The sequence below is a fragment of the Trachurus japonicus genome, chromosome 5 (genome assembly GCF_045865225.1).
Source record: "Trachurus japonicus isolate A0001 chromosome 5, Traja_1.0".
NCBI classification, from domain to species: Eukaryota; Metazoa; Chordata; class Actinopteri; order Carangiformes; family Carangidae; genus Trachurus; species Trachurus japonicus.
The window spans coordinates 33,136,968-33,163,400 of NC_140911.1; the positions used below are offsets into that span (position 1 = coordinate 33,136,968).

Genomic DNA, 26,433 nt, shown 5'->3' on the forward strand with positions numbered 1-26,433 from the left:
TTTCACACGGACAATGTTCCGTCTCATGAATGTGGCACCTTGATTATTCAGCTTATCAGATGATGATGATGTATTATAGTTCTTTCTCTTCCTCTAACTTTTGCTTTGCACAAAAAAATAACTACTTTATTAAAAATGATCAGCCTTGTACAATATAGTGCTGTCCCCTGGAAACGCTCAATTTGACCTTAATTTAACAGTCAGACAGTTTTTCAGCACTGAAGGGAATAATTTGGCCTCCAACTGCTTCACTGCATCACAAACAGCTTGTGTTAGATGTCAAAATACCAAAACACTTCTGGCACTGAAGCAGAGTGCAGAGCAGTGATAACTCAAGATGTACAACCAGTACAAAGTGAGCACTTCTCAAATACAGTATCAATAAATAAGAGTTCAACCACATTGCATAATTTATATAACAAGACATTTTTAAAACTAAATTATGTATTTCTCCTACATAATATGTTTTTCCCCCAAAAGAAATTTAGAAAATAGATGTTACATTCTGACAGATTCAATTTATTACAAAATAAAAGACTATGCAGGATGCTGGCCTCCACTGTAACTTAAAGGGCCTCCAGTTTATATTGATCATTAGTGTTTAATCACAGAGATCCAACTTAAACTAGAAGAATGAATAATTAATAAAGAACTGACCGTACTACAAAGCATTTCTCATTGTTCATATTCTTCTGCATAATGGTAAGAACAAATGATAAAAAATGAATACTCAGCATCTTTTGAATATTTCATTGAGCCAGTTGTCCCTGATGACATCCCAAATATAATTTCTCACCTCATTAAGTCAGAATAAATCTCAAATCAAGTTAAAGTGTGTAGAGCGGCTTAACAGTTCTCAAATGATGATAGTCGATGAGGCGCGAAATAAGTGAAAGGCTTCCTCATGGTTCACTCTGAAATCAGATCAGCAGCCTAACTGACAAGTTAAAGGAGAACGTTGTAAATCACTTTTTTTTTCCTATGACAAGAAAAGAGTCAAATTTTTCAATATGTCTTTTTTTTCTTTTTAAACATGATTCATCACAAGCTTTCTTTAGAAGCAGCAGTGGTACATGCAGTTCCACCGTCTGGCCTCAAGATGGCAGCATCAGCCATTCGCCTGTCATGCACTACTGACCTACATGTCCCATATCAGCAAAGCCAGGATCTCATTTAACATTATCTTCTCCCCACACAATTTCATTTATACCAAAATGAGCCTGTCAAAATTTTAATCTTCTCATCTCCAGCAGGTCAATGAAACTCCTTTGCACTATTAAACGGAAAACTCATTTCCTCTGCTGTTTGAGATTTAAAGCGTTTCCTTCTTTTGTGATTAACTGAGTGACCAAATACTGTTTTATATTCTTTCTCATAACACAGGGAGCCCCCGGTGAGCGTGGACCCTCTGGTGCCAGTGGTCCCAAGGGTGCCAACGGTGACCCTGGTCGTCCCGGAGAGCCTGGTTTGCCCGGTGCCAGGGTAAGTTTAGCCTTTACCCGTAGTGTGCCTGTCGCAGATCTGGATGTCGGAGACCTGTCGGGACAGTAATGTTAATAAGAGTCAATATCAGTGTCAGGTGTCAGTCATTCTTTTGAAGATTACAAGGATAATATGTTAGTGGTAATGTTCAACATTAACAAGTATTGTCCAGCTGTAAATCTGGGTCCGTCCTAATTTGTTGCTGTATTGTAGACCCTTAATGGTCCTGTGAAAACGTTGTATCTTTTAAAAATACCTTTTCATACTGTGAGAGAAACTGCTGCACTTTCAGCTTTGTGGCAATTACATGGTTATTTCAGCTTAAGAAGTGTGAGATTTATCTCAACTGAACAAACAATAGATGCTCTAGTGATTTAATGTTGCACTTCTTTAAATTCACACAGATAGGCTGAAAAACTAATAAAGAGTCTGCTGACCTATCCTGGGGATTAGCCTTGTATGGGTCAGTTGAATAAAATTCTGGATCCTTGTGTATATTATTCCACATAAAGCACCCCAGCATTTTGAACCAACTCAAGTCTCCCTGCTTGATCAACACTCAAAGTCCTATTTTCAGCACTGATTTTTCCGGTAAAAGATTATTCCACTGATTTAGCAGTGAGCTCCTGTGATTTTATCACAATCACAGTGGATTATAATTTATGCAACAGAACAGTCTTTTGTTATTCCCCACTTTCTACTCCCTTGAAAATATCAGATGCCTACTTTACCTACAATGCAGCATGACCACCAACCGTTCGCTCAGAGATTCATATGCCTTGTACTTGTCACAGCTAATGAAGCCTTGAGCTGTTTCCAGCAGAGATAAGGAGTGAGTCTAACTCTGCATTTGTAAGCTGCAATAGCTTTATACAACTTTTTTTTTTATCAGATGCTGATATGCAGGTCCTAATGATCTGTTGTTTAAAATAGCTGGAGCTGTTGTTTATTTGGACAATCTCAAAACCAAAGCTGACAGTAACCCTGACACCTGACAAAGCCCATCTGCTGCCATGGAGGCCTGCGTACAGCTGATTTCACAGAGGGTGTGTTATTTTCCCATGAGGAGCAAACAAAACAAACCTGAAGCATAAAATAGGTAGAGTTATCCCAATTATCAGTCCTGGAGATGCGTTGTTTTCACCAGACAACATTTTAGATTTGTTTTTCCTCAAACAGTGACACAAAAGGGTTGTTCATGTTGGAGCACAATAACCACGAAGGAAATGTGGAAAAACCAGACTGAGCCGAGCTGATCTTTCATTCATGTTTCAATCATTTCAATCAGCAGGTGTTCAACTGTTGCTTCTCGCACATGGGGCCAATCAGAGGCGTAAACCCAGTTTCCCACAGTGCCATATGCTCCTGCCTTTATTTAGCACATGTCTGCATAGAGACGTCTGATGACTCATCTGGATTGCGATTGTGTTTTTTCTCCTTCAGGGCCTGACTGGACGCCCTGGTGACGCTGGTCCTCAAGGAAAAGTCGGACCTTCTGTAAGTGCACTTTTTTCCTTCATGTTGTAACAACAATAATGTACTCTATGAGAAATAAAATAATCACACAACCGGATCATGTGTTAATGTATTACAACATGAGAGCAGCTCGTAATTTTATCAAATATGCTCTCACATTATGACTCATAAGTGGTTTCATCAAATTGAATTGCAGGAGATTTATCCAATCATTATCCACCAGCTTTGTCCCCAGTGGTGTTTGTATTTCAAATCATCTCAACCTCCCCGGTTTTCAGACACCCTGCAGCTCCTTTAAACTCTCACATTGAATCCAGAGCAGTCATTTCCTCCAGCTCAGCTGCGTTCGCTAAACAGCCTCCTGTTTCTCATGATAACGCTTAATTCTGAAGCGTATGCACTTTGTGTTCAGTCCACTCTGTTTCCTGGCTCTTTTCATGTGGGCTAAATAAATATAACATTCACATTTAAGAAACACATAAGACATTTTTTTTCTCTTTGGGAACTATATCTCATTAAAACTTAACAGTGCACTGCCAAATAAAGCAGTATTTCCCCCTTTTGCCTGCTGACAGACTGGCACATGGGCAAATTGATTAGGATTGAGGGATTATTTTATGTGTTGCTGCTGGATATTTCTGTTAGACACCGCTCCAAACCCACAGCAGCATGACCAGATCCTCTGAGGAATGACTCCTCATCTCCAGTCAAAATACAATGGTACAATTGTGATTCAGCACTTTCCACTGCTGACCCCAAGACTTGAGAGTGTTTTTTTCTTTTGTGCAAATGTGATCAAGACTTCATGTATGATTATCATTTGCTTCGATTTTTAAGTTCTTCAAGTACTTCGGTTATTACTTGTTATTTTACTAAAATCACTTCCCTTTTTCTCACTAGGGAGGTGCTGGTGAGGATGGACGTCCAGGACCCCCCGGCCCACAGGGAGCCCGTGGACAGCCTGGTGTCATGGGATTCCCCGGACCCAAAGGAGCAACTGTAAGTACAGTAGTTATCAAAAAGAAAGAATTTCTAGAGTAGGATCTTCATCTGGATTTACCGCTGAGCAAGATTATGCTATTTCAATGTGAGCCATCTACTCCTGTGACTGGTACAGGATCAAGTGAATCAGCTGTGGCCTTTTGACTAACCACTGCATTTTGTTCATGTTGTGTTTAGGGCGAAGGTGGCAAATCTGGTGAGAAGGGACTGTCTGGAGCTCCTGGTCTGAGAGTAAGTTAATTCCCCTTCCCTGCTTCCACATGGATCTAACATTAGCCGTGATCTGAAGATGCAAGAACCATTTAGCTGATATCACATTATGACATTTTAAAGTCAATTATCTACAAATATATACAAGAATATTTATTTAAACAGATCCAATTTGAACTTTTCCTTCAAATACCGAGGACACTTTATCCTCTCAATCTGCTGTGAGTCACCATTGATCTACAGTTGTGTCTGTAGTTCAGCTTCCACATGAGAAGCATGTTGAAAAGCTCAATTATAGCTATCAGATGTCTTTCCAGTTAATAGCATCACCTCTGGCTTAACTGTTGATATCTATCTATTTGTTGCCCTCCCCTCTTTCTCCTCATCCTCCCTCCTCACTCTCTTTCTTCCTCACCTCAGGGTCTGCCCGGCAAAGATGGAGAGACCGGCCCTGCTGGACCCCCCGGCCCTGCTGTACGTATCCCATACCCCGACCCCTCCCATGCCACTCCAATAGCTTCAGCACTGATATTATCTTTCCCTTTTTCTTCAGTCTGCACTTTAAAGCAACCTTCAGTATCTCTCTTTCCTAGACTGCCTCCATCATAGATCTGTCTGGGGAAAAAAAATAATTCTTTGACACAAACTGAATATTGTCAGATGGCATCACTGTCTCGCAGACTTTCAGCTTTGAAGTTTGCGTTCGAACAAATTTTAACCTGATTTAACCTGATATGTAGAAAACACAAATATTCATATGATGTTGATGAGCGTCAGAGCTGCATTAATGGCAAGTTTAACAATATTTTCCGACCATATTAGCCATTAAAAGTCACATGTGAAATCGTTGACATTTAGTTAATGTTAGTTGGCTGCGATCATGAATTATGGATTGTCTACATAGGGCCCCGCCGGAGAGAGAGGAGAGCAAGGACAGCCCGGTCCCTCTGGCTTCCAGGTGAGTGTGTCTGCTCACGCCTTCACTTCTCTAACTGTGTGGTAAAAGTATCCGTCTTTACGATGTAAGACTCACACATACAAACTTCAGTCGCTCAGTTTATCTCTGATACCCTCCTAATCTGTGCACACATCAGCACTCATCTACACGATTCCCTTTCAAGGCTTTTTTCCTCTCATACACAGGGTCTTCCTGGACCTCCCGGCCCCCCTGGTGAGGGAGGCAAGCCTGGAGACATGGTGGGTGAACTCGTGACAGATTAAATACTAAGATATTGTTAGTTTAAAAAAAAACAACACATTTATAAAGTTAATGTTACCTGTAAATATCCTGCTCAGTCTACACAGTATAAACTAAATCTACCAGTAGTAGTACTGGTTGTACTAGTCCCTCTTTTTAAATTTATATAGATATACTGTATTTGTTACACACTGATCTTTCTGGTCATTTCAGGGTGTTCCTGGAGAGGCTGGAGCTGCTGGTGCCACTGGTCCCAGAGTAAGTCCACCATCTTGATTTAACTCAACAATTCTGCGGTGAACTAATTGTTAGACAAGCCCACTGACTGATCGTTGTGTCACTGTTCAGGGAGAGCGTGGTTTCCCCGGAGAGAGAGGAGCTGCTGGTCCTCAGGGTCTGCAGGGACCCAGAGGTCTGCCTGGAACTCCTGGAACCGACGGACCCAAGGTGAGTCCAGCATTTGGAAAAACACAGGCACATCCTCAAATCATAAAATGTTACTCCCTGCGATGTACTCACAACCGGCAAATACAGTAACATTCTGTGGTGCTTAAGACAGATTTGATATCATCTTATCACATGCTGCGGCAGCAACACAGCAGTGGGAGCATGCGATTAAATGATAATTGCCTGAGTTGTGTACATTTAGTCATTAAAAATCATCTGTGGCCCTGACTTTGACACATTTGTAGGTCCCTTTTGTTTGCTGATGACAGACTATTGGCAGTCTGCTTTATGAAAAAGCTTTTCTGCTCAGTTCATCTGAAGGAAAATGTGTCATTTTGTAGAACTGAATTAATTAACGAAGATCCCAGACAGGAAAGCAACAAGAAAAAGAAAAAAACAAACAAACATATTTTTGCCACATTAATTGATACAATTAGTGCTTCAGGGCTCAGGAAATTATTTTAATTAAACAGAAAATACATAGACATTGTTTTGAGTTAAGGAGTAACAAGCAAACAAAAGAAAACCTTAGGAATCTCAAACAGTTTGGATGTCAGAGTATTTTTCTTGCCTCTAAAATCCGCCCAGAATCATAAAAAAGGAAGAACTAAATAGGGAAAATATAATATTTATGGATTATTTTAGACACATACTCTATGTATCTGTATTGATCAGTCATAAACACACTGTATAGTCATACAAACATGCACACTGTAAACACATTTCTGGACATAAACACTCACACACATACTGTAGTATCCATGTATAAACACTGTATACTGCAGGAAACCCTATAGAGAACATTATTATTAGTATCATCATCAATACTACAGTATACTGTAACTCTGCCTGTATTCAATCCCTGCATTTTAATGAGTTCATAATAATGTTTTTTTTAATAGATAAATTCAATTAAAAAATTCCCCCATATTCCCCGAACAACTGGTACCTCAGTGTATTTCCAGTCGCTTGTTTATCAGCCATCAACACATTTCAGCCACTGCAGTAATTTCTCACAACAGCACTATAAGTGGAGAAAGAGCTCAGAGCTGCTGCAATTCTCACTCTTGGTTTGTTATCTGGTTAGATTTTAATCCCAGTTCATAAGGTTTTTTTTTTTTTCCTCTCCCTTGGGGTCAGACAGGAGTAGATGGGGGGATGAGGATTATTGAGCTGATGTGAGTGATGGAGGAGGAATCAACAGAGAGTTTGTGGAGGGTGAAGCAGGACTGAGACAGATTTATGAAGTGTGGTATATTAATGTGTTGATGAAAAGAAGGGATCACCGCCGACACGTCTTCACTTGTGTTCAAAAAGAAGTTTATTAACAAGTAGAATAACAGTGTACAAAAAATGCCGAATCCTCAAGCATCTCTGGTGCCAAAGTCAGATCTTCCTCCCTATGGCTCAAAACCATGATCATATATACTTTCTAACTCTAAAACTCCACCTTCTCCCAACATAAGGATATTGCTTACCATAATAGGCATTAAGCGTTCAACATTAACATGAACAATCCATGTATCTGTTAATCTAAACAATTCCTGTAAGTGTTTAACATACGCAGTTCATGTTTTGCGTCTATGAACATGAGACAGGATCTAGCCTATAGAGTTTTACGACCTTGCATTCATACTCCGGACGAGGCTAACATAAACTTAAGCAAGGCTCTCACAGGAAAAATGTGAACAACAGGAAAGACATTCTCCTAGGGTACATTTCACAAGAGCCACTCATTATCTAATCTATTACTGTTACTAAACGCCTAATGCAACATCTTCATATATCTATAACTGTATGTGCGTCTTTCTCTCTTATAACATCTACCTTCGATTTGTTTACTTCTAAGCAGAACATGTCCATAAAGCAGAGTACCAATTCACACTTCCCTTCAATTCCCCAAAAAGGGCACACATACAAAGAATAAACATAATACATGATGTTAAAGCTAAAAGTTCAGGTGGATAATACACTACAGAAGGATTTGTTGCAGAAGACGCATCATATTGGAACTTAAGTGGAGCTGATGTACAGTTTTAATGCATTCACAGTCAGTCAGCGCCGAGGCTGAGCGAGCCCCGTGGTTACGGCTTAATGAGCGCAGTTTGGCGGCTGAGTTGGTCCGTCTGATCTACAGTGTGAGGCTGCAGCTGATAAGCCTGACAACTTTTGACCAGGAGTGCTTGGGCCTGGTGGAGCCACTTACCAACAAAATCAAAGTCCACATTTGCTTCCATTTTCTCGGCTTTGATTTGTGGGATACAGTTTTTAATGATCAAACTTCCCTTTCTACTTAAAATACAGCTTTACACGAAACACATGAAGGTTGAGATATTTTTAATATCTAAAACTGATTGATTCAAAAACTCCAAAACTCAGTTGATTTTCTTTTTTGTCAAAAGAGTTGATAAAAGTTTGTTTTAACCCAGAAAGTGAACGTCCTGTGTGTGGTGAATACTTTTTAACAGCTGTTTTTTTTTTCTTTTTCGTAAACCCTCGAGCAAAACATATAATACCAAAACAAAGATGGATGTGCATCTGTTTTGTTGGTTGAGTAAATGCATTTTTGTGTTTCTGACTTTTGTAAATAAAGATAAAATCTTGGCAAAGAATCTCAGATGTGACAAGAAAACAAACACAATCAAAGTCTTATTTCTGCTCAAAGCCTTTGATGCAGCAGTAAACATACAGCATCTCCTCCTCCCATCTGTAGCAGCTACAGTACACTTAATCAATATACATTAACTTCAGGTTACTGCGCCAATCTCCTCAACACATTTCCATCTCCTTTTGCTCTGTAATAGGGAGCCATTGGACCTGCTGGTGGCCCTGGAGCTCAAGGACCCCCTGGCCTGCAGGGTATGCCTGGAGAGAGAGGAGCTGCTGGCATTCCTGGACCTAAGGGAGACAGAGTAAGTCATGACGAGACCAATATGTTAATGACAAAATGCCCATATACAAATATAAATGAGTTCAGGTTATGAGCCTACAACTGCCAGATGACTGATTTGTTTTCTTTTAAACCCCATAGGGTGACCTCGGAGAGAAAGGAATTGAAGGTGCTCCCGGCAAAGACGGCGGCAGAGTGAGTCATTGTTATCAATTTTGTTTTTCATGAATGATAATAGTTGGTGTTTAATATGGACAGAATGTACTGGCTTTGCTGTTTTATATATATAAAATTTAAAATCCTGTGTTCTTACAAAGGGAGCATTCAGTGTTTCAGAGCTGATTACTGCTCCTAGTTTAAACTTTTTTTGTAAAGTTTTTGAACTTGTTTCCTGTCACAGGGTCTCACTGGTCCCATTGGTCCTCCTGGTCCTGGTGGCCCCAACGGTGAGAAGGTGAGTGCAGCAGCATGTGATCTGATATAATCTGTATCATCTGTTAATACTATAGATTAGTTAGTACAACGTCCTTTTGGTATATTTCATATTACATCTGATTCACTCTGTATCTGACCCCGGTGTTTCTGACTTGGTTCTTCTCTTTCCTCTCAGGGTGAATCTGGTCCTGCTGGTCCCTCTGGAGCTCCTGGTACCCGCGGTGCTCCTGTAAGTGTCACAGCTTGATAACCAGTATCAGTTCATCCAAAAATGGGATGTTGTTGTTGCTGTCAGGGAAAAGGGAAGCTTAAATTATGAACCTAGTGTCTCCATAATAGTGGCTTGTACCAGGTAGAGATCGATGTTATCCCATGTTACATTTTTCAGAGGTAGTTTTCCTGTAGTGCGACAAAAATCAGAGATGATGGTTTTGTTTGTCTGTGTTGCTGTTGTTGGAGTCCAGGAGAAACACATTTTCTCTTATTTTCTCAGTCAGCTCTGCAGCCTGAACAACCCACTGAGTTTTTCGTGCCTCTTTTCCTTCTTCTTTCAGGGTGACAGGGGTGAGACTGGACCTCCTGGGCCTGCTGGATTCGCTGGACCTCCCGTAAGTAACAAAAACACCACAGTCTGAAACACCAGAAATCTGAGGAACATGACTGCAGAGACACAGAATAAATGTCAACACATACTCTCTAGAGAAAATTGAGTGATACGCGACTCAAGGGACTAAAATTGGAAATCAGTTTTTTTTAAATCAGTTTAAAAGATATGTTATTATAGACTATTTTCCTGTTTTCCATTGACTTATATACAGTATGTATATTTACAAGTATATTTACAGCAATGATCTTACGTGATACTGTAAAGAACAACACAAATTAAAAAACTTAAAAGCAAGAAAACTAGCATCCACCAGTAACAACGGTTAGAATTATAATACTGTAGGAGCAAAAACATCTATGTTTTATTACTGGATTAAAGACAAATTCAGTTTATTCATATGCTGTAATTTGTATTTATAATATTGAGTCCTAAGGCTTAGAAATCCACAACAATAGAACACAAGAGAAGAGCTCAGCAAGATACTTATCAAATCCGGTTATAGTGACAATGTTATTTTATACTATAAGCAAAGTGGAAAGTGAGACTTAGGTCTGTGTCATTCCCAGCTGGGAGAGGACACACGTCAATCTGACACAGCTTCACTTTTTTTTATACGGAAACACTTGGATTTCCTATTCCTCCTGTTTCTGCTTTCAGTAAATCCTCATCATTTTTTATCTTGGCACAGTTTCCTCTGTGTATTATTCAGCGGAGAGAGATGAGTGTGTAGATAGTCGGAAGTCTTCACATCACTCATCCATTTAGTTCCTCCCAAAGACTCCAGCCTGTCATCAAGTAAATGTTTTTAATAAGCTGCATCCTTCCAAATGGAGTTTCATCAATGTTTCGCTGACAACAAAATCTCTCATAGGTTTTTTTTTTTCTCCAGGTTGCTCTATAATTAATTATTGAATTTATGTCAGGATGAATAACACTACAAGGTGTCTGAATACTTCTGGTTCACAGCTCAGAGGCTGTAACATCACAGCTTATCACCTCACAGTCTGACAGACATAGATGTTGTACAAAAACATCTGCAGCACCCATGAAATATTTTGAAATCCAAGTTGACAGTTGTAGACGTTTAATTGCTGTTAAGGCAGTCACAGTCTCGATCAATATTTATGTGTGTGTGTGTGTGTGTGGGGGGGGGACAGGAGGAGGCTGAAAGGCATCAGAAAACTCATCTCTTCTCCGTTTTGAAGCTTGTTTTTGTCACAGAAAATAGCAGCTGCTGCTATTTTGAATAAAAACAATGTAAAAGCAGCCACTGTGGCCACAGTGATAGTTACACAATTGAGGAAAATGCTAAAATACAATGTAGCAGTAGGACTTTGTAGAAAACATAGAGTCAATGAACAGAATTATCTTTGCTTGTTTGTTAACATTAACCACCATATGCTTATTTATCAAACTGTCACTGATTTCCTTTGGAAGAGGAATAATAGGCTATTAGGCTATTATACAAATATGAAATATTGATGCTTTCATATATTTGAAATGTGTCATTTGTATTACACTACAATAAGTTAATATTTTCTTTTCTATAATGCAAAGTTTTGTGATTTTTTACTTGAGTAAGATACACAACATCAAAACTTAACTTGGCTTACTCTATCTTATTGTGCAAATATATGCAGGACGGGCAATTTGAATAATGAATATTCTATTACTGGATTGTTATAAGTGATTCATTGTTGTGTGCAACACATTTGTTTAGCTGGTAAGGCTCAGGCTGATTTTATTATATTTTGCTGAGTGAATTTTCCCTCTGGATCAATTAATCATATCTCATCCATATTGATTTATTTGCTGGTTATGTTTTGTTTTATCACTTTTATTATTCAAAATAACCGGTCGCTAAGGCTATTAACTTAATGTAGTGGAATAGATGTATAGAGCAGCAGAAAATGGAAATACTCAAATGGACACTCTTATGCAAGTGCTCCACTGATTTGGCTTTGCACTTCCACATGGCTGGACGTGCCAACAGGGACACGTTTAAAAAACAGCGGTCAAAATCAAACGAGTGATATCCTAAATTTTAGTGTAACTCCTACAATTCCCATCATGCAACTCAGCAGCATACAAATTTCCACACCGTGGACAATAAATGAAACTAACTAACTAACATATTTTCATCAGAATACCTGAGAAATACTCCATACCTCTAATTTTCAAGGCATATATTTTAAATCCTTTTATAAAACCACAGCCACCATCCAACTCAACCAGTAAACTCGAATCAACGACTTGAGCAATCCTGCAATAAAGTATATAAAAAAATAAAAAAATAAAAAACAGTAAACTGACAAAACTAATTTAACAGTATGAAACGGCTCATTCACAGACAGACTTGTTTCATAACTGCTTCTCTCTTTCTCTATCAGGGTTCCGATGGTCAACCAGGAACCAAGGGAGAGCAGGGAGAGTCTGGACAGAAGGGAGACGCTGGTGCCCCTGGACCCCAAGGACCATCTGGTGCTCCTGGACCTGCAGTGGGTGTCACTCTAGAAATGTCTTTTTATATATATACTGCTGCTACACCAAACACTCTACTTCTGCCTAATCCTTAAATAATGAGACCATGTAAACAATAAGACTCTGACTGACAGTTTTTTTCATGAGAAGAGAAAAATGCAAAAGTCTGAATAAAAATCCTCCTTTTTCCTCTTCGCTGAACATCTGTGGAGGGATGAACATAACGCCAGGGTGAAAGATGTCCTTGTCACTGATTGTGCCACACCAGGCAGAATAAATAACGATTTGAGGCAGACATCCTCCCAGCAAACTGAATATATTCCATCTTAATTTCATAGCAACTGAAAATGTTTTTAGGTTACTGTAGGTTTATACAACCCACTACAAAACATACTGTAAAACAAATGTCAGATAGTAATGTACTTTTCTTTTCCAGGGTCCTACAGGCGTTTCTGGACCTAAAGGTGCTCGTGGTGCTCAGGGACCTCCTGTAAGTGACGTTTTGAAAACTGTTTTTTTTTGTTTGTTTGTCTTATAGTGGAACAAGCAGAAACAATTATTTTGTGAGATTATTTTTATCTTTGTCTAAATGAATGTTTCTCTTCCAGGGTGCCACTGGTTTCCCTGGTGCTGCCGGCCGAGTCGGACCCCCCGGTCCCAATGTAAGTTCAGTCTACTATGTTCATTTGCAGCTAAAAATACAGCTGTAGTGCTGTTAGCAATTACCTTTATAAATGCATTGATGTAGATATTTTCTACATTATTTGATGAATGTGAGTGTGATCTACTCTACTCTACTTTTACACCTAATATCAGTCAAGATCCAGATAATAGCCTTGCCTTGCTTAGTATGGGAAAGATAAAAAAAAAGAATACCAAGTATGAGAAAAAAGAAGAAAATGAGTTTGATTTATGTTTTACAAGAAGAACCAGGTGCTGCAGAACAGAAAGAGGAACCTCCTAAATGCCACATGACTTACTGTTACCCAGTAAGTCAGGCGGCTTAATTTGCACCTGTAAGACACTCACACTTGCAGTTTCAGCACAGACACCCTACCAGCGCAGTAGATCTGACACAGTGGGGATGTGCTGCTACTTGTTTAGAATTCTTTTTCACAGACTTGAGAAGAAGAAGTGCAACATATTGTGACAAACAAGTCTCATCATGTAAAACCGTAAATGTGAGATATGTGTTGTTAAAAGTTATTTAAGGAAGTCCTGGAGTTCAGTGACACATAGAGGAATATTTACCTGTGTATACTGTATTGGCTTGTACACTATTCAATTTATGTTTACATCCTCCTTGCACTTCTCAGGGTAACCCTGGACCTGCCGGTCCCGCTGGCCCTCCTGGAAAAGATGGACCCAAGGGTGTGAGGGGAGACGGTGGACCTCCAGGCAGACAGGGTGACGCTGGACTCCGCGGTCCCGCTGGGACTTCTGGAGAGAAGGGAGATGCTGGAGAGGATGGTCCTCCTGTGAGTCCATCATTCTCTAATCATATATCCACTCAGCTTTTACATTACCTGTATATTCTTGACCCCTGTGACACTTGAAATACCACTCCAATCACACACACACACGTTAAGCCACTCAAACAGGTTAGTCTCCTTGGACATCGTCAAGGTGAACGCAGGTGTCCATTACAGAGAGAAGAAAATGGTTAAATGTGTTTGTTTTCTACATTTCTGTCGACTTCTGTGTAGCTCTGTCAGCACAAAGAGCCAATTTCTTCAGTAATGGACAGCAGCTGAGCACATTCCCCATTAATACACACAGCTGTCAGTGTCCATCAATGACTGTAATAGCAGACCAAGACACTTGACAGCGTGATGGCAGCACGGGCCCAGTGACAGACTGATGACAGGACCTCAGGCTTTTACCTTCCCTACGCTTAGCACTACGCACACACCAATCACAAACATACAACGGGTCCTGTCAAGATAATGACACATCACAGATGATTGCACATTCAAACATAAGGATAGCTGCTGGGTCCAGAGTCAGACCCGTCCTACCCATAGATTACATATAGGAAATCTTGACATATGTATCAACACATTAAGGCCTCTGACAGCTGAGCTTTTTTTGTGGACATGGTTTAAGGGAGCTTTCATGGCTACACACCTCGGGATATGTGGCAGAGTGGACTGAGGTGGTGGAGATGATGTAGACCTGAAAGGATAGATGGAGAGGTTGACATTGATGTGTGCAGCTGCGTCTGAGACTTGTAAAATCCCTGATGGAGCCAATGATATAAATGATGAGCCAAAAGATATAAATAAATCAGAATTCCTTAAGAAACATGACAGAAGCAGAGGACAGAACAGACGCTGTCAAAACACAAGTATTAAAATAACTTTGCACCCAGCTGTATGGGTCTGTCAATAAATCAGTGACTGAGTGTTTATCAGTTGATGTGTGACATCACAATAACACAACTCCAGGAGATCATTTAGGTGCTTGGCTCATTATGCTAAACTAAGATAAATAAAATTAAAGTAAGATAAAATAAACTAAGATAAGATAAGATAAGATACGATAACTAGCTGCTCACTGGACATATACTCCACAGAGTTAAAAGTGGTGAGGACCTTTTCACCTAACCATTTCTGAGAATGTCAAACTATTCCTTTAAGACCCAGTTGCCCTTTTGCATGAAATACTGTTGTAATAACTACTCAAAAGTGTATTTTAATTGGAAAAGGACATTTTCTCTCATTAATCTTAGAAGGTATAATTGCATGAAGGGAAGAACACAAAAAGATGAAGAAAGTATGAAACACACCTATGTATATTAACAAGAACTTGAGAAAAGATCATGTTAGTTTATTTTAGTATATTTATGTACTCATAAGTACTCTTATGATATAATGAAAGGCTGCCTTATAAAAAATGTTAAGATGACGTGTAAAGTGAAATGATGTTGGCTGATTTTTGGCTGATTTTATTTCAGTACATTTAAAAAATGAAGATAAAAACTCTTTTCAAATGAAGTGAAGGCACAAAGGACAAATGGCAACACTGGCCACATTATTAATTCTGACTCCCGCCTCTTCTTTTTCCCCTCACAGGGCCCCCCAGGTCCCTCAGGTCCTCAGGGTTTGGGCGGTCAGCGTGGTATTGTCGGTCTGCCAGGACAGCGTGGAGAGAGAGGTTTCCCTGGTCTGCCTGGACCTTCTGTAAGTCACAATACTTTTACACACTCATCGTTATGCTAATCATTATGCAGTTTCAGGCTGTAGCTAACAATCAATTTTTAGTCCATAATAAATGTCAGACAGAAAGTCTGTCACAGTCTCCAAGATGTGTATTGTGACAACTTCAAATCACTTGTTTTGTATAAATGTATAAGATATTATTCAAGCTGTAGTATATGTAATTAATAATGTCAGTCAATCATTCTTCACACTGCAATTTAAGAAAACATGTTTTTGTCATCTCAGGGTCTGTGCTGAGCTCACTTATCTATCACACTTTTTACTTTCACTGACTTGTGTGGATCCAAGTAATTCACTGATTACACAAGAAAGTAATCAGCAAACAACTTGATAAGGAACAGATTCGTTAGTTACAGTGCTATGCACCAATATCACACAGAGGCGTTGCAACAGGGCAGGCAGCCCAGGCAATTGCCTAGGGCTCTGAGCTGGAAGGGGGCCCCCAGGGACGGCTGACACTGGTCCATATCGGTGACCTGATGTTGTCACTGGCTGTGTAGCTACATTAACCCAGTATTATATATAAAAATGTAACCAGGAAACATTGCCGTTCTGAATTATTCTGGCTAGATCTGAAAAAACAACAAGCAAGCGAATGATTATGTACATTCACTGAGCGAATATTATGAAAATAAAATATATATTTCTCGCTAGAAATGTAATCAAAAGGCCTTTTTATGCAGAAACTACCTCAAAATATTGATTTTTCCACAAAAAATTATAGAAATGTATGTTTTTGCACTTTGGACCAATGTAGCCAAGGTACGTTTTATATGAGACTGCATTGGCATAGTATGCAGAATTGAATCATCAATAGTTTGGGATTTTTGGATTCATTAACAGTTAATCTTTATGGTCCCAGTTGGGGCTGGGGGCCTTCCAAGTTACCTCTTGCCTGCGGCCTCTAGAGTCTCTAGAAACGCCCCTGCTTAGTAACACAGACCATCCTCACAGTCCACAGTACCTAGCAGCCTTCTTCATTAATCACAGTCAAATCACGTCTCACACGAGTCAGGCCTTCTCTCCTGGTGAACTGACTCCACTTGATGTATATAGTGTGACACGAGACAAGATAACTCCCCCTGCTTAGATCACTCACTATCAGATATGTGACACGAGCCGTGTCCCCGGCCCACAACATCTCAGTGGGCATGTCCTTAGCTTTAATTATTCATCAGTATGCATGAAGACGATGCCAAGAAAGCAGCCAAACTCACCCAGGACGGTTTCAAGCAGAGTATATGCTGTCAGTAGCAGAAGTTTGAAGTGCAGATTGTGACTCTGTGGTGCTGTGTAGATTTCTCAGGTTTGGTCTTATTATTGAAGGCAGCAAGTGTTTAGAGTTTGTTATCTCTGGATTGAAGCAATATTCAGTGCTCTCCAAAAAAATCTAGTTTTTAGATTAAGTATCCTTTTCATGGGTAAATTTGCATCTCAATTTCTGTGTTCTAGATGTGTGATTAATTAAGACATCAACATGAGGCGTTCCTACAACATCAGCTGTCTTTGTTTCTGATTTTAAAATGACAGCACTGTCGGCATCTGTCTGGAGACAGCACCAATACTACTGGCCAAAGTCTGTTTCTGAATACAATATGAAAACATGAGTTAGGCTGGGTAGGAACTGTTAAATAACTTAATGTGATTAAACTGAGACTGGGATTAGATGAAGCTTCAAAAACAAGCTGGCTATTATAAACACCCAGGTTTAATTGGTGTTAACAAGATTTGGGAGTCTTGAAAGGCAATAATCATGTTGTCATCTAAACATTGATCCAGTAGCCACTAAGTCAGAATACAGAAGGTGGGGGGGGGTGCTTTCACACTTTAATGCTGCAGCAGTACTGAGCTTTAAGATGTAGAGGGGCTGTGTAAACATAATTGATGAAGTGGTCTGACACTGATTTCATCGCCGTCCCAGTGGGACTAACCTCAAACATGAACTCAGATCTGATCTGATTTTCAAGCTGTCCTGTTGGACACCAGCTAGCAGGTCTCTGAGACACCATTACACATGTCAGTGCTGGTTTAGAGGATGTCACTAGTAGAGCTGATATCCTCCTCTCCATTTGAGGTGCTACTTTGCATACATTAGTTTGAGGAGGCTGTTATCAGCCAATTACATCAACAGCAGTGTGCAGTGATGGCGATGATCACACTAAACTTGTGATAACTAGGCTGTGTCCACAAACAATGTTAGTGTGAGTGAACACACCAGTGGGAGAATCATATGATAATATATATTTAAAGGTAAATAAATATGAATATTATTATAACCATAATGTCTTAATGTCTTGTGTCTTCTCCTCTCAGGGTGAGCCCGGAAAGCAGGGAGGTCCTGGTGGCCCTGGAGACCGCGGACCCCCTGGACCTGTTGGACCTCCTGGACTCACAGGACCTGCAGGAGAGCCTGGCAGAGAGGTCAGACAATGTCCAAAACACAGTATTGTCACATTGTTTCTTTTCTAGAGGCCCGTAATTGTTCATATTCAAATGCTGAATTTTGGTCCGGAGGCCAAGTCCATTAAAATGCATTGCGATTTGCGTCATGTTTACATTTGCATGTTTGTGTGTGTGTGCACCATATCATTAATGCAGCTGATCAGTATTCAAGAGGACATCTGGTCCGCTTAAGGTGGAGGCTATTAACACTTGATATTGTTGACAGGGCAACCCTGGATCCGATGGACCCCCTGGTAGAGATGGTGCAGCTGGAGTCAAGGTAAGAAACACAAAACACTACATCAAACATACACTGCTGTAATTACAAATCATTGTACGTTTTCTGTTTGAAGCCCTTTGCCTGTCAGCTGTTGAAAGGCTTCATGAACTTTTGAAAATGTTAAAAGTTTAATTGTGTTAGTGACATGAATGAACCGGGACACTGATTGCATCTCTGGTTCAGATGATACAAACCCTCTGAAGTGCTTTTAATTTGGCCTGATGGGATGAATTTTATTGATTCTCTCGACACCAGCATCAGCGCTCTTCTAAATCTGCTAAAAACGCCTAATGACCAAATTGCAGAATATGCAACAACAACATTTATCACAAACTCTGCTCTATGCTCCATCATCTTTTTCTAAGTACCCTGCCCCCCCAAAAAATAATTTTGCCACAGATGAAGAGCCATTTGCTCATCCTTTTAGTGTGTGAGAGCTTTTCTTGTCAGGCACCAGCACCGCCTCTTTTCTTGTTGCTGATCTCCTTAAGTGCACCATTTTACTGCATTTGGAAATTACTTTAATTTGTTTAACTATCTGGGTCACACTACAGGCCCACATTTTCGTCTTGGAAGTGCAAACTACAGGTAGGCCCATCCTGCGTGTTCATAGCTTCCCTTCTCATGACCGTTGTGCTCTGTGTGCTGCAGGGTGATCGTGGTAACACCGGTCCTGCTGGCGCTCCCGGCGCTCCAGGCGCTCCCGGCGCCTCCGGTCCTGTTGGTCCTACCGGCAAACAGGGAGACAGAGGAGAGTCTGTGAGTATAGTAGTACTAGCACAAGTAAAACTGTTGCCGTTTTTGTAATTCAATAGGATGTTAGCGAGACAAGGTTTTACTGTTAGTAAAGAAGACTCTTGGTTTATGGTTTTTATTGGGTGAATCTTCACCTGCTGGAAATGACCATGGTCAGATAGCATGTAAATACAGAAGAGGATGTCTCAGGAGTTTTACATGTGGTTAAAGAGAAATAACTTCTACTTTCTTTCATAGCATTTATTCAGCACATTTCTCTGACGTTTTTTTACTTGTTATCTGCGCAAATTGCTCTCTAGGTAATTAGTGCAAAGTTATGTAAAACTAGAAGCCATGTATTTGACATTGTGGGATTTTAGAAAATTGCAGTTTTATCTTTCCCACTAATTACCTGTAGGTATTTTAACAAGAGACTCTTCCTCACCAACTATTAAATGAACAGTAGGTCACATAGGTGATGGGTACACACCACTGTATGTACACATACTGACTTACAGGTGGTAAAGCAGGTAGAAACCCTCATATTGAAACATACTGTCAGTTTAAATACTGCTCCAAACTTTATGTTACAACTGTAAAAATCACTGTCATTTTTGTTTTCCTTTCTCAGGGTGCACAAGGACCTGGTGGACCTCCAGGACCCGCTGGAGCCAGAGGAATGCCCGTACGTATCTTTCTCAGCATTAACACACATGCATTCACTTTAAATTATTATTTGCCACAAGCAAAATCCTGAACACAGAATTGGTTTCTCCATCCAAGAGTGAAATTAAGATTTGAAGTTTACAGGATAGAAACACTTCACCAGGCAAACACATGTGAAGAAGAACGTTTTCCTCTTGTTCTCAGGGACCCCAAGGACCCCGTGGTGACAAAGGTGAGGCAGGAGAATCTGGTGAGAGAGGACAGAAGGGACACAGAGGCTTCACTGGACTGCAGGGTCTGCCTGGACCTCCGGTGAGCATCCAGACACAATATAAAGAAACGTTCACCTTTGTGTAACATCAGTCTGATTCGGTGCTTTCAGTCGTCACCCCACACATGTGTTTGTTAATGAATGTAACCGTCTCCTGTTCTAGGGTCAATCTGGAGACCAGGGAGCTACTGGACCCTCTGGGCCTTCTGGACAAAGAGTAAGTGAAAGCCAAAGAGCTCTTTTGTAATAACAAAATTATATATTCAAATGTTTTTATTGAATTTTTTTTTTGAATTAAACAATTCAGCAGTACCTGTAATAACAAAATTAGACCATCATCTCACGTCTTTAGAGATTAAAAGAGATGAACATTAAGTATTTCTTACTCTGTCTGTGTTTGTAGGGACCACCTGGACCCGTCGGCCCTGCTGGAAAGGACGGAGCAAACGGTCTGCCAGGACCTATTGGACCCCCTGGACCTCGTGGTCGCTCTGGAGAGACCGGTCCAGCTGTAAGTTCCCTCAGAACTATCTCCACAAGAAAATAAGATTAAGTTAAAGATATCAGAAAATATTCCCATTGATGAACGCATCAAAAAACCAAAGCCAGTAGTATAGCATAGTAACATACTTAAAAGTTTCACGACAATGCTCCAAGGTAATTCAGTTTTTAAGATCATTAATGAGTCACCCTTTGATACTTACGTGGGAATTTGGGACTACCAAAGACGTACTGCATGAATAAATACATCAAATTATACAGCAAACAAACCAGTTAATTAAAATTATTGACAACTGGTACAAAAAAAGGGAAAAAACACTTCATAAAAACAGTTTTAAAGGAATGCCAGTGCATTTGTTTTTACAGTTTTTACTTTTTGTTAGCCATATGCCAAAATCTCATTGCTGATCAAGAGAACACACAACAATAAAGGATCTGAATACTTGTGTTAATATCATATTTCAGTTTTTCCTTTTCTTTTTTTATCCTTAAATTTCAGCATAACACTGCAACTGCATAACAAATCATGAAAAAAGTGAGCGTGTGGTCTGAACAGTTAATAAATGCACTGTAAACAAGATGTAGCTAGCGCTCCTGTTGGCATCAGGTGAAGTTGTTTGCCCATACATGCGTTGTTCAAACTGAGAGTGAAACCTAATACCAGAACAGTGAAAGGCGAGGCCAGATTGCAGAACAGATGGCTGCATTTCCTGCACCTAATGTGGGAGGTGAGGAGGGACTGGAGAAGGGAGAATAATCCTCCATTTGTGAGAAAGGAATGAGAATACACCATTGGATGACCGGACAAGCTCTAAATATATTCTGTCTGTCTTTCTCTCAGGGTCCTCCCGGAAACGCTGGACCCCCCGGTCCTCCCGGTCCCCCTGGCCCTGGCATTGACATGTCTGCCTTCGCTGGCCTGGGTCAGACCGAGAAGTCACCTGATCCTCTCAGGTACATGAGGGCCGACCAGGCCTCCGGAAACCTCCGTCAGCACGACGCTGAGGTCGATGCAACCCTGAAATCCCTCAACAACCAGATCGAGAACATCCGCAGCCCCGAGGGGTCCAAGAAGAACCCAGCTCGCACCTGCAGGGACCTGAAGCTCTGCCATCCTGACTGGAAGAGCGGTGAGTTACACAGGGAGATGATGAAGCAGACACAAGTTATGTGGCCTTTTATGTCGGCATCTCAAGTTTGGTGAAGCCTGGAAGTCTGGGAACTATCTATCTATTTATCATAAATACTCATCTTTTAGAGATTATCAGCTTTAATGCAGCTTAAATGTGGAGGTAAATCTCACTGATGGTTTTCTTTTGTGTGTGTGTGTGTGTAGGAGAGTACTGGATTGACCCTAACCAGGGCTGCACCGTTGATGCCATCAAGGTCTTCTGCAACATGGAGACAGGAGAGTCCTGCGTCTACCCCAAGCCTTCCAGCATCCCTCGCAAGAACTGGTGGTCCAGCAAGAGCAAGGACCGCAAACACGTCTGGTTCGGAGAGACAATGAATGGAGGATTCCACGTAAGTCGCACCATGGTTTCAGAACTTTATGTAAAGTGATTCAGAATCAGATGCATATCAACGTAACAGCCCATCACATTGTAAAAAAAAAAACATTTCTCTATCTTACTTGCAGTTCAGCTATGGTGACGACAGCTTGGCGCCCAACACCGCTGCCATTCAGATGACCTTCCTGAGACTGCTGTCCACCGAGGCCTCTCAGAACATCACCTACCACTGTAAGAACAGCGTGGCCTACATGGACGCCTCGATGGGCAACCTGAAGAAGGCCGTGCTGCTCCAGGGCTCCAACGACGTGGAGATCAGGGCCGAGGGCAACAGCCGCTTCACCTACAGCGTGATGGAGGACGGCTGCACGGTAAGACCAGCAGATTCAACGAAGCTCAGACAGCACACTGATAACGTTTCTTATTTTCCCATTTTTGGCTGGACCGCAGCAGTGAGGCCAGCACTATAATTGCAAATGTTGCTACCTGACTGACTGACTGACTGACTGACTGACTGACTGACTGACTGACTGACTGACTGACTGACTGACTGACTGACTGACTGACTGACTGACTGATGGCATTTTCACCACTGCTCAGTAGAGTGTCAAGCCTCAGTCCATCAGGTTGCTCTGGTTCCTCAGCTACTTTGGGAACTGCAGGGAAGCAGAGTATCACCTCCATTACACTGAGCCTCACCCCCATTACAGCAAATAAACCACTTTCATTCCATGTATCATTATTACTAAAGAGGAAAGAGAGAGAGAGACAGTGAGAGAGAGAGAGTCATCAGTAATGAGGCTTCGTACTAACGGCCCTGACTAAAAACCTGCCTCTAATAAAAGCGTGTTTATGTTCTGGGTTGGAATAAATAAAAGCTAAACTATTGTGTATCCCCTGACGGAGGCTGTGCTCCATGTAAGAGACAAAATAAAAAAATCTCAGGGACTGGGGGGGGGCACCCAGGTGACTCACCTGGTCTCTCTCTCATTATAACTAATGAAGGCAAACGCTTGAAGAATTACTTTAAAAAGTCTCTCTGAGTGATTATTTTAAAAACCAGTCTTTGTCTTTGATTGATGTGTTTGGTAATGGCTTTAAAATCAGGATTTAGGATTCTCAGTTCAGCTGTTAATAAGATTTTGACCTAGTCTTCACTCTCTGGAGGCAACTAATGTAATTTTAATGCAATTTTGGTGAAGTCATAGGTCATTTAACATCTATTGGGCTTTTTCTTCCCTCTGTGCAGAAACACACAGGACAGTGGGGCAAGACAGTGATCGAATACAGATCGCAGAAGACCTCTCGTCTCCCCATTGTGGACATTGCCCCCATGGATATTGGTGGAGCAGACCAGGAGTTCGGAGTTGACGTGGGCGCAGTCTGCTTCTTGTAGAGAATGAGGGATCGAAAAGAAGAGAAACAAAAAAGTGGAAATATGAAAAAAAAAAATCAAACGAAAGAGGAGCACACTTCAGATAAAGGAGGAGAGAAAGAGAGAAAAAGAAAAATCAAGACACTTTTTTTAAACGGGACTTTTTTTCTAAGTAAAAAGTGCTTTTTCCAAGTCGAACTCCGTAGGATATCTGCACTGAATGGCACAAGCAACCGTCATCTGTGATTAATCCAGCATTGCCTCCAGTCAGCTCGCCCTGCCCAGCCCCATGGACACCCGGCAGTCCCTCAAAAGCCCTCACTTCGTCCTGGGTGAACAGCAACCCCCCTCTCACCTCCCCCCGACCCCAGGTCCATGAACAAGACGGAGGAAGTATGAGGAGAGTACGGGAACTTACCAGGGAACTAGAGAGAGAAAAATGTGTAGGTGTTATTTATTTATTGTTTAGGTTTGGGTCCCAGGTACGGTAGGACTGAGTTTATTGCTAAGTAATAAAAAGCCCACTTACACATATTGAAAAAAAAAAACTTCCACCAACTTCCTCTCTTACTTCCTCCTTCACTCCACTAAAACCTAAATATCTCTTTGAAACCAAAAATCTATCTCTTAAGATAGTGCAGGTGTTCCTATTTCTACCACCACAGTGTATCAAAAAAGTTACTGTGTATTATAATAAAAGTCAATGGTGCTATTGTTGTAAAACAGTCTGTATTTTTTAACAACCAGATACTCGTTTGTAGTGACTTGTATATATGTATATATATATGTATATGTGTGTATACATATATATAAAGTTTCTCAGAGAGCATTTCACCCCGGGATTTCAGTGTGATAAATGTCCCCTGCTTTTCCCACCTTCCTGCTTCAACCCTTGTATGTAAGAAAACATGTCCGTGATGAGTTTTTTTTTTTTTAACAATCGAAACATATCCAATTTGAAACTTTTTTTTGTTTGTTTTGTTTTGTTTTCATTTGTTTTAATATTTTAAAGCTACCTCACACTAAAAAAAAAAACATCACAAATTGAACTAAGGCCTTTCCCCCTCTGAAACCTTGTTTACAAATTGCATATTTTAGGCAAAGGAACAATATGACCAATATTTTTTAAACGTTTGGTCATGAAAGCCCAGTCTGCTGCCCCCGACCCCCCCCCCCCCCCTCCCCATTTGCTGTGACCTTTGACCCCCTCCCCCATCCCTCTCTACTTCCTCCCATCAGTCCCCTCACACAGGACGTGCCCTCTGCCTCGGCGTGCACACACACACGTACACACACGGCTGAAGAGATTTAAGGTGTGTTTGACTTTGTTGCTCCAGTTCGACAGCCATCGCAGAGGGTTCATTTGTGTGAGGTTGTGTATATTTTTTATTATTAATAATAGTATTATTATTAATAATAATAGCATTATTATATTATTATTATGATCATGACTTGTTTTTGTTACGTTTTAATTAATGTAAATTGGAAATAAAAGACAAAACCAAGTAACAGGCTGAAGTTGCTTTTTATTTATATCCTGCTTTGTTCTCCCCATGTTGAAATATCTGGGGCAAAAGGTTTTACTCTTCCCCAAGGAAATTCCTTAAAAAGAAAAAAAAAGTCACGCCTAAACATTTCACTGTGCCCTGCTTCCACTCAGTGTTTTTGTATATATTTCCAGGGGGAGAAACAGCTCACATGTCAAGCAAAGGCAGCGGAGAGAGGGATGAATGTGGGGCCATTTCCAATTTGTTCGCTGGTGACAGAAAAACAAACAAAAAAACAAAATGTTGAAGAAGGAGGTGGTGAAAGTTCATATCATTTACTTTCTATATGTAAAATAGTTTTACAATTATTTCCTTTTCATTTCATTTTTATGCACGATAGAGTAGAAATACAGAGACACTGCCGACCATGATCAGCTCTTTCTGTGAACTGATGATGTCTTCCTGTACTTCTCTTACTTCTCATCTTCTTGCCTTTTTTTCAACTTACAGTAGCAATAAAAGGTAGAAGCATTTCTATGAACGATGTAGAGCAATGTTTCTTTTATTTTTTATATATTTGTTGTGTTCGTTTTTTTCCCGACATCACTTTTTGAAAGATCATTTACTATTTAATGTAATGGTTTCCGATCGATGACTCCATCCTTGTTTGCATAATTAATGGCGTACAAACAGGAAAGGAAACCAATCACCAGAACAGAAATACATCACCAATAAAAAAAAAAAGTACCTACAGAATAAACTACACACAGATGACATGCTTGGTTCTTGTGTATTGGATTAACAGTATCACTGTATTATCATGAGCCAAAGGTAGTTGAAGATTATGTCAATAGCAGAGATGCATTAAGGAATCTAAACTCAGGCAGCATCCACATTAGATGTATGATTCATGACAGACAGGTAACATTCAGGAAAGCATTGTGAAGTTACAGCGACAGATTCACAAGGGTATCCACAGAAAGTTTTGTTTTTCACAGAATATCCTCCTTTTTTATGCTCATCTTTTTGCCTGTGGTCTACCACCAGAGACCGGGTTTTACATTATTCATTACAATATCAAACATTGTTTCTACTCAGAGTTTGACTGACTCTAGTTCTAAATTCACATTACGTGTTCATCCTGAACGACACAGACTTGAACCAGTCTTTCTCTGTAGATTACAACACACGCACACACGTGCACTCACACACACACCACATTTAACACATTACAGCACACAGAAACTTGACCTATTCTAGGTTTTGCCTCTGTTCTCACCGACCCAATCCTTAGGTAAAGTGGGGTACAGTTATACTTTAATATATCCATGAACACTTACAAGATTGTGACTGTACAGTTGAAGAATTAAAGACATGAATGATATGAGTCAGTCTACAGCCATGGCGGCTGCACAGCGGCACAAAGACGACACTGACATGCTGAGGTTTGAAGTTTACCATGACCGGTAACCATCTTACCTTAGCATGTTAGCTTTCCAACAGTTGCCAATAAGCACTGAACGCACTACAGCTGAGGATGATGGGAAAATTTGATTACTGATTATAGAGGCCTGATTATAGAGGGAAAAAACTACAGTATCACATTCAAAGAGGAATCCACAGGTGATAGATTAATAATAGATCCACACTGCCAGCCAGGCTAGAACATGCAGTTTCGAGCATGTTTGCCCTGAGACTAGCTCAACCAAAGGAATG

At 40.5% G+C, this 26,433-nt stretch overlaps 1 protein-coding gene across 3 annotated transcripts in view; it reads left to right on the top strand.

Moving 5' to 3' along the window:
* col2a1b (collagen, type II, alpha 1b) overlaps positions 1-25,258 on the top strand; it is a 49,565-nt gene extending 24,307 nt beyond the window's left edge. For all 3 annotated transcript variants that reach the window (XM_085777573.1, XM_085777574.1, XM_085777575.1), the window contains 30 exons: positions 1,384-1,482; positions 2,926-2,979; positions 3,859-3,957; positions 4,138-4,191; positions 4,591-4,644; positions 5,075-5,128; positions 5,314-5,367; positions 5,582-5,626; positions 5,717-5,815; positions 8,620-8,727; positions 8,847-8,900; positions 9,106-9,159; positions 9,316-9,369; positions 9,695-9,748; positions 12,138-12,245; positions 12,665-12,718; positions 12,837-12,890; positions 13,545-13,706; positions 15,303-15,410; positions 17,763-17,870; positions 18,118-18,171; positions 18,823-18,930; positions 19,538-19,591; positions 19,777-19,884; positions 20,007-20,060; positions 20,247-20,354; positions 21,186-21,474; positions 21,681-21,868; positions 21,984-22,226; positions 23,105-25,258. In XM_085777573.1, coding sequence (XP_085633699.1) covers positions 1,384-1,482; positions 2,926-2,979; positions 3,859-3,957; positions 4,138-4,191; positions 4,591-4,644; positions 5,075-5,128; positions 5,314-5,367; positions 5,582-5,626; positions 5,717-5,815; positions 8,620-8,727; positions 8,847-8,900; positions 9,106-9,159; positions 9,316-9,369; positions 9,695-9,748; positions 12,138-12,245; positions 12,665-12,718; positions 12,837-12,890; positions 13,545-13,706; positions 15,303-15,410; positions 17,763-17,870; positions 18,118-18,171; positions 18,823-18,930; positions 19,538-19,591; positions 19,777-19,884; positions 20,007-20,060; positions 20,247-20,354; positions 21,186-21,474; positions 21,681-21,868; positions 21,984-22,226; positions 23,105-23,251 — 2,883 coding nt within the window. In that variant the 3' untranslated portion in view covers positions 23,252-25,258. The remainder of the gene's footprint in view (positions 1-1,383; positions 1,483-2,925; positions 2,980-3,858; positions 3,958-4,137; positions 4,192-4,590; positions 4,645-5,074; positions 5,129-5,313; positions 5,368-5,581; positions 5,627-5,716; positions 5,816-8,619; positions 8,728-8,846; positions 8,901-9,105; positions 9,160-9,315; positions 9,370-9,694; positions 9,749-12,137; positions 12,246-12,664; positions 12,719-12,836; positions 12,891-13,544; positions 13,707-15,302; positions 15,411-17,762; positions 17,871-18,117; positions 18,172-18,822; positions 18,931-19,537; positions 19,592-19,776; positions 19,885-20,006; positions 20,061-20,246; positions 20,355-21,185; positions 21,475-21,680; positions 21,869-21,983; positions 22,227-23,104) is intronic.
* Positions 25,259-26,433: the final 1,175 nt, after the last annotated feature.